The following is a 7,389-nucleotide window of genomic DNA, read 5'->3' as shown; positions in this document are numbered from 1 at the left end:
AGGTACACGGCCAATGTAGCAACGATGAATAACGATGGCTTTCTAGTAAACGTTCAACGAGTTTTCATTGAGCGCCCAGCGAGCTCTGCGGATGCGCCTATCCAGTCATGCGAACGGCAAAATCGTTTATCGAACCTTGTTAACACCAACTTGATCATAGAACGATTCTCGATGAACAGAGAAAAATTGTTTATACAAATGATGAGAAAAACAAGTTATTATTAAAATTCGTTTTTTTTTTTTCGCTTTAGCGTCAGCTGGAATTCAGCTCTCCTCGTTTATACGCGTTTTTCACAAGGACCCTTTGAAAGATGTTCCGATACCCACCCACGCGTCTCTCGTCCGAATGAACGGCAAGCAATTTTACGCAAGTGCGTGTCTGGCTGCGTGCGCCCTACGAAAGCTCGCAAGCTCCCTCCGAAGGGTGAATGGAGGCTCTAATTTAGTCGGTGCCAAGACCGCCCTACGATTCGTGCAGATCTACGCTCGCGTACCCTCGCTGTATGAAACTTCGTCTCGCGCTCAGCTTTTCTTCTCTCGAGATTTCTTCTGCGACGCAAAAGAAATCGATCATTTCTCAGTGATATTTCGTTTAACGTAGTGTCGTTAAAAATCGAATTCAAACAGTGCGCTACAAGAATCTGGATTGTGAAAATATATTTTGCAAGAATGATACCGGTGTTTCGTGATATCGCGATTGGTTATCGTCCATCTACGACCATGGCTCCATTCGACAGCAATTCACGAATTCATAGAGAAGAGATACACGCGGAGGGTTCGAAGATTCGGTTCTGCCATGCTGGTTATTGATTTTTCAACCGCTGCCACAACAATGATAGCCGGTTAGCAATTGTCGTGTGACAAGCATCGGTAGGCAACGAGCAGCTTCAGAGAAATGAGAGTTCATTGAACGTCAGCTACGAGAAATACGGTTGTCGCATGTGTTGCAACACGAGCAATCGCTGCGTCGATTTTAGTCAATAATATTATAACAAAATACAGCTCGTCGCAGAGATTATTATTAGAACGAAAGCTTGAGAAATTCGACATTATCGGATATATTATAAAATATAAAAAGAAGAGGAAGAAACAGTATGAATCGAATTTGAAATTGACATTATTTTCACGAGAGGAAATATAAAAGAGAAGAAGAAAAATGATTCGACAACGCGAATATTGGGTGTCAGGCGTATGGCAGGGATGAATGGGTAACATCCGGTTTTCTGAATCACCGAGATATTCTTGAGGATCGCGTAAGACACGCGGCTAGATACCTCGTTCGATCAAATATCGTTTCTACCGATGAACGATTGATAAAAGAAAATTAATGGAAATGCAGTGTATTGCTTCGCGTGGCCAACGTCTCACGGATTACGAGATAAACAAAGATCGTTTCATCACCGATTTATACAGTGGCAACCGTGCATAATCGCGAGAAGTCTGAAAGAGCAAGGAGAAACTACGATCATTTTACATTTCGCAGATGGAAAAGTACGCAAGATTCGATACTTGCGTAAACATGAGGCAGTGTTTCGACGGTATTTTAGTACACGGTAATTCAAACTTAGCCAACTCATCGTACTAACGATTCCTTTCATTTTTATTTATTTTTTATTCTCCCCCATGAGAAATCTTTAATTTCATACGGCGCAACTAAAAGATGATTCACCCTCGAGATGCGTCAGCGCAACAGAAAGAAAATTGTTTCTTTTAACGTTAACCACCGTGACGGTTATCCGTGACCTATAAAGGTTTTGCATATCGCCAGATACGCATATGTTTTTCTTACCGCAACTTTAAGTATTTATAAATCGTGCTACGTGAACGATAAATCGGACATTTCGTTTTCAAATTATCAACGTTTCGTTTCTTCACCGACAGAGACTGATTTCAATTGTTTACAAAGTTTCGCGGAATTGTTGGGTTAACGAGGAACGTTACGGATTTCGAGGGGATACGTTGGAAAGCGATAGTTCCGGAAGTAATTGTCCGCGTGAGAACGTTCACCGGAGGTAAACGATTCGAAACGACGCTACGTGTATATTTGTCGGCCCCGGTCCGTGGCGGAACCGACGTTCTCGCTTCTACTCAATGGGCAAACGTAAAACTTGATTCCGAATGCACTTTACTATCATTAGTTGCACGTGCTTCGCTTTCATTCACCTTGAGTCCCTCCCGCCAAATTCCTGGTACTGGTAGTAAACTATCCCCGCGATTGGTCGGTCGTTGCGTGCGTCTACGCGCTGATTGGTCGGCGTTCCCTCCCGTAAGTAACCGCGTACAAGGCCGAAGTGTACCGAAGCCCAGGTCAGGGTACACGAACGGCGTCTTCGGCAGTTCGAATCAGAGGCTTGCGCAGAGGAGACCGTCTGATATTTCGCTCAACGAATCTCAAACATGGCTGTTTACACGTCCACGCAGCCGCTACTTTCAAATCACAAGTTACAAGTTAATTTGAATCGTACGATCTTGGTGTTTCTGGCGAATGCACTTTTGACGAAAGGTATTATATCGTTCATTGTGAATCTACTTCTGTTGCGTGTTACTCGTATCACGCGACACCGTGCGTGTACGCGCAACGTTGCCACGGCGCACACATGCTCGGAAAACAGGATGTAGTTTATTTGTGTTCCTCGTTTTCTTCTTTGTGTGTAAATGGGAAGCGTGCATACACACGTTCCGCCTTGGTATTCGTGGCTGTGACTAGAACGACGTCTATTCATCCACTTGTCACATACAGTTCTCTCATTGGTGTATACTCCATCTGCTCGTTACTCTGTCACCCTTTCCCACTTCAGAATTTCCTTGGTGTTCCGTTCATAAAATAACCACGATGTTTACTTCCTGTGTAACGCCACGGAAGCTGTTCTTTCCGTCTCTGATGGATCATTTTCCGAAACTTAAAATCATTAGAATTGCCGTTGAATGCGACGAATTGTTACCCGTCGGACTCTGTGAAACAACGACGGGACGATATTTGGTATTACGTTGAAAAAAAAAAGAACAAAAGACAGTTCGGTGTCCCTTTGATTCAATTTCCTTTCATACGCAATCTTACGTAAATATATTACAGACATTTCGTGTAACTTTCAGCGTAAATAAAGTTTCATTACTAGTGAGTGCCTTGGAGTGTACAGAGGTGGATAACATTGTGTCACACATTATCATTAAAATTTGAAATTATAATAATCGAAGAAACAATTGATTCATCTATTACTAATTGTGTATTTCATTTTTGTTGCAGGAGGTACAAGTACTCCTTTAACCAATCGCTATGTAAACGATGCAAACTATTATGATATCTCAAGCAATAATGACAATTCAGATCCCTTGGAGAAATTTTACTTAATTACCGAACAAAGGTGGCACACAGATTCTGTGCTGCCTATTCCTTTATTACCATCTACCGAGGGAATGTCTGCTCGATCTCATCACAGGTATTACAAAAGGATCTTACGTCTAATCTGATTGATGTCATTATTATTGGAAGAAATATTAGATATTAATTTGTTGTACATAGGATCCCACAGTCCATAACGGGACTGGATGATGCTGGTATGGATTTGCAAGCAGCTCAATTTAGTACCCGTACAGGACAGGTGGTACACTCCACTGCGACTTTATCATGGCTAGACTGGCAATTGCCCCTGTTCGTAGCACTCTGCGCCATCGCTGGCGCTATTCTCTTTACATTCCTGGTAAGATTGATTGAAAATTTCTGTTCTATAGAATCTACTAAAGCAGAATCTATAACAACATTTGATCGTTAGGTTTTGTTATGGCTGAGGAAACAAATGTCGCGTGAAAAGGATACAGAAGATGGTGATAGGAGAGGTTTGGTAGAGGAAGGTGCTGTATGTCCTCCAGAAAAGACTACCAAAGCTACGAAAGGATCGATCGAATGGGTTCATCAACCTACGGCAAAGGCATCTATTCATACTGTTCACTCTCTCAAACCGCTTACTCAAGCTACTGGCTTACCAGAGGTAATGTCGGTAGTGACACCGGAACGTAGACCAGAACCGATACGGATAAAAGCTAAAAGATTACTGGAACGACGTGGATCAAGTGCAAGTTTGACTATAGAATTAGCACCTCCTCCCGAAAGTCCACCGCACATAGTCACGCCAACTCGCGAGTGTACCGCAGAGGAATTTTTATTGAGCGCTGGAAATGTTCTATCCAGAACACAGCTTAAAAAGTCTATCAGTGATCCGGCATCGCTGCACAAAGAATTTTGGGAGGTTCCACTTAATTTACCAGAGGAACTAGATATTTGTGGATCTGGAGTGAAGAATAGATACTGTTCTGTATTACCGAATCCACAGTCTAGAGTCGTTTTACCGGGATCTTCAGACGATCCCCTTTCTAGTTACATTAATGCCAACTATATACGAGTATGTTGAAAACATAATTGAATGAAAATTTGTCTAAATTTCTCTATTTAAATATAATATAATCCTATCTTGTTTTATAGGGATACGACGGAGAAGACGCTCGTTATATCGCAACCCAGGGACCATTGGCTCACACTGTAGCTGACTTTTGGAAAATGGTGTGGGCAGACAAGGTCTCTGTTGTCGTTATGATAACAAAGTTACACGAAGCTGCGAAAACAAAATGCGAGGCATACTTTCCACAGGATAAGAACGGTCGTATACAAGCGGGAAATTTTACTATTATCGCGAATTCTATTGATACAAGGGACGGTTACACGATCAGAGATTTAGAGCTTAGATGCGAAGGAGAAAGGAGACATGTACAGCATTACTGGTAAATTAACATCGGATCATTGATCTTAGGAACGATACACGTGTTGATACACGATGTGTAACTGTAATTTTAATGAATTAATCATAGGTATGACTCATGGCCGGACCATGCAGTACCTCAAGCTGCAGATACTCTTGTGAGCTTAGCTGCAGAAGTAAATTCCCTGCCAGGGCCAGTCGTTGTCCACTGCAGTGCAGGAATCGGACGAACTGGCTGTTTCATAGCTTTAGCAACGGGGATGACGCAGTTATTGCGAGATGGAAATGTAGACGTGCTGGGTATTTTATGTCAAATGAGGTAGGAAATTTATCACAATTTATATTCAAACCTCGAATTATTCGTTTATAAATAATTCTTTTTATTTTATAGATACGATAGAGGAGGCATGGTTCAAACAGCAGAACAATACGAATTCGTTCATCGTGCGCTTTGTCTGTACGAACAAACGCTCGATGGTGGTAAATCATCGAGTTCAGGGGAATGAAACAACCGAGGTGATCGAATTGATAGGAATTAACTAAAAGAAAAATTCTTCTGAGAATTACTATGAAAAGGTTTCTGACACGACTGTTGGATATTGTCTGCAACACATTGCTTCGTCCAGATCTGAATACTTTTGCCGTGAAGGAAATACTATGAAAAGAATCTCAATTTCAACTCGAGATCCGGTGGATATATCTCAACTGTTTTCACCTATTCAACATGAGTTCTGTCTCATTAAAAAAAAAGCTGCCATTTCTATACTGCCATGACGAATTGTTGACAATTAATATCAAGTCACAAAGCTCAAGACAAAGGTAAATGGTTAATTGACTCACGTTCTAAGGAACATATTCTTAAACGGAATTAAAACTGTTTGACAAATGAACAAGAATATTTCGATTTAACTTATGAAGTAAAACAGAAAAAGAGAAAAGAATCAGGGTTTGTCAGTGTTGATTCAAATTTTTACGTATTCTCTGTGTGTTACGTGTTAATCAGTTATACAGATTTTACAGTTACGCTATTCTTAGTCTTGAACTTTCCACGGTACGAGCAGTTTTTCCTTAACTTTTCAGTGCAGCAAACTGTTGTACAAATCAAATTCAGCTGCCCAATATACACGATTACAGATAACAATGCTAATGGAAATACTTAACTAAAACCATCAGATCATAAATACAGAAAGGCAGATTAAATTCGTTACTAAATCGGGACCCAGATCAATGAGATATTTTTATCCTATTTGTAGTTCCTAGTTAATTTTACAGTTTGATGTATACAATGATTTCCATGACTTTTAATTAATTTATCAACAAAGACTGAATGCAGGTAGTACAATACGTTTATTATGTAAGTTATAAATCTAACTAGAAATAAATATGCTTCTGTAACAAACTGAAATTTATGACATGCATGATGGTCATAAATGTAGTTTGATCTAAAAAAAAAAAACTGTAATTCAGAGTAGTAAATTGTAGGATGAGTTTGTTGATCTAAACATTGATGGAAATTTTATTCATTCCCAAAGTAGTGAATCAAGATTGATGTCATTGTATAGTGTTTTTTCAAGTATTAACTATAAAATTAATTATTTATTCTATTCGCTACTTTACAATTGTATAAATGAAAAATGAAATGAGCTACAGCTTCTTTACAAGTGATTATGTCTTGTTCGTTTGTTCGTTTATAGATATATTATTCTGTAGCTGACAATAAGTGCGACGCAAACTTTTGGATAAATTGGAAACGAATTTGTTGACAAGGATGGCATAGTTTGAATCGATTAATAACATTTCTAAGTATGAAATTTCATGACTCGAACAAATGAACTTTACTCAACCACAAATTTGAACAGAGTAAAATACCAAAGCTGTTAGTATTTACCCAATATCGCAATACCATGACAAAATATATTGCAGAATCTAAGATTTCTTACTCTCTAACTTTAATTTATTTTTACAACGATTTTTCATCAGACTTATGCGATTTAATTTCAGAACTATCATGAACAGTCTTAGCAATTGTTTGTACGAGTGTGTTATAGTGGAGCCAAATGTTGTTTCAGACATAATTAGTCTATTCACTTTGTCAATCGTGTTTAACACCTTTCATCAAATTATCAATATAACGTCTCAGAATTTTTCTGTCTTGTACGCGTACCATATGAATGTGAATTTTGAGTGAAAGTTTGTGATATGTATACATATACATTTGTACATACGTTGTACAGAGAGCAAATTATATTTAAGAAATTGTGTATTTGTGTAAGAAAATCAAGAGTAAATTATTTATGAATATATTAAAGTGACTTTAATGTAAACGTATTAACGTAACAATAACAATAATAATAACAACAATAATTTAGAAGCCCCTTGGTGTTCAATTGTACTTATGTGACGTAATAAATGTTTATAGTACCCATACAAGATTTATGTGTACGTGCTTAGCAAAGTACTATTGCATTAAATAATTATTTACAAATCAGTGCAAATAATTTCATAACACATATGTGTCATTGTTTTGTTTGTTACTTGCGTGTCTTATGAAATATTTTGTATTTATTTCCATAAACGTATTTCTATTGTATACCAGAAGTATATAAAATTTCTTGAATTTAAACTAACACTTGAAATT

General features: G+C 38.4%; 1 protein-coding gene across 1 annotated transcript; it reads left to right on the top strand.

The window, feature by feature from the left end:
- The first annotated feature begins 2,119 nt into the window (after positions 1–2,119).
- Positions 2,120–7,183, top strand: LOC114883015 (tyrosine-protein phosphatase non-receptor type 7-like). Its single transcript, XM_029200306.2, has 7 exons — positions 2,120–2,503; positions 3,245–3,437; positions 3,521–3,698; positions 3,771–4,397; positions 4,478–4,773; positions 4,861–5,070; positions 5,143–7,183. The coding sequence occupies exons 1-7, from the start codon at positions 2,398–2,400 to the stop codon at positions 5,255–5,257; spliced, it is 1,725 nt and encodes a 574-aa protein (XP_029056139.1). The 5' UTR covers positions 2,120–2,397; the 3' UTR covers positions 5,258–7,183.
- The last annotated feature ends 206 nt before the right edge of the window (positions 7,184–7,389 follow it).

The sequence above is a fragment of the Osmia bicornis genome, chromosome 2 (genome assembly GCF_907164935.1).
Source record: "Osmia bicornis bicornis chromosome 2, iOsmBic2.1, whole genome shotgun sequence".
NCBI lineage: Eukaryota > Metazoa > Arthropoda > Insecta > Hymenoptera > Megachilidae > Osmia > Osmia bicornis.
This window is presented reverse-complemented; position numbering and strand designations above follow the sequence as displayed.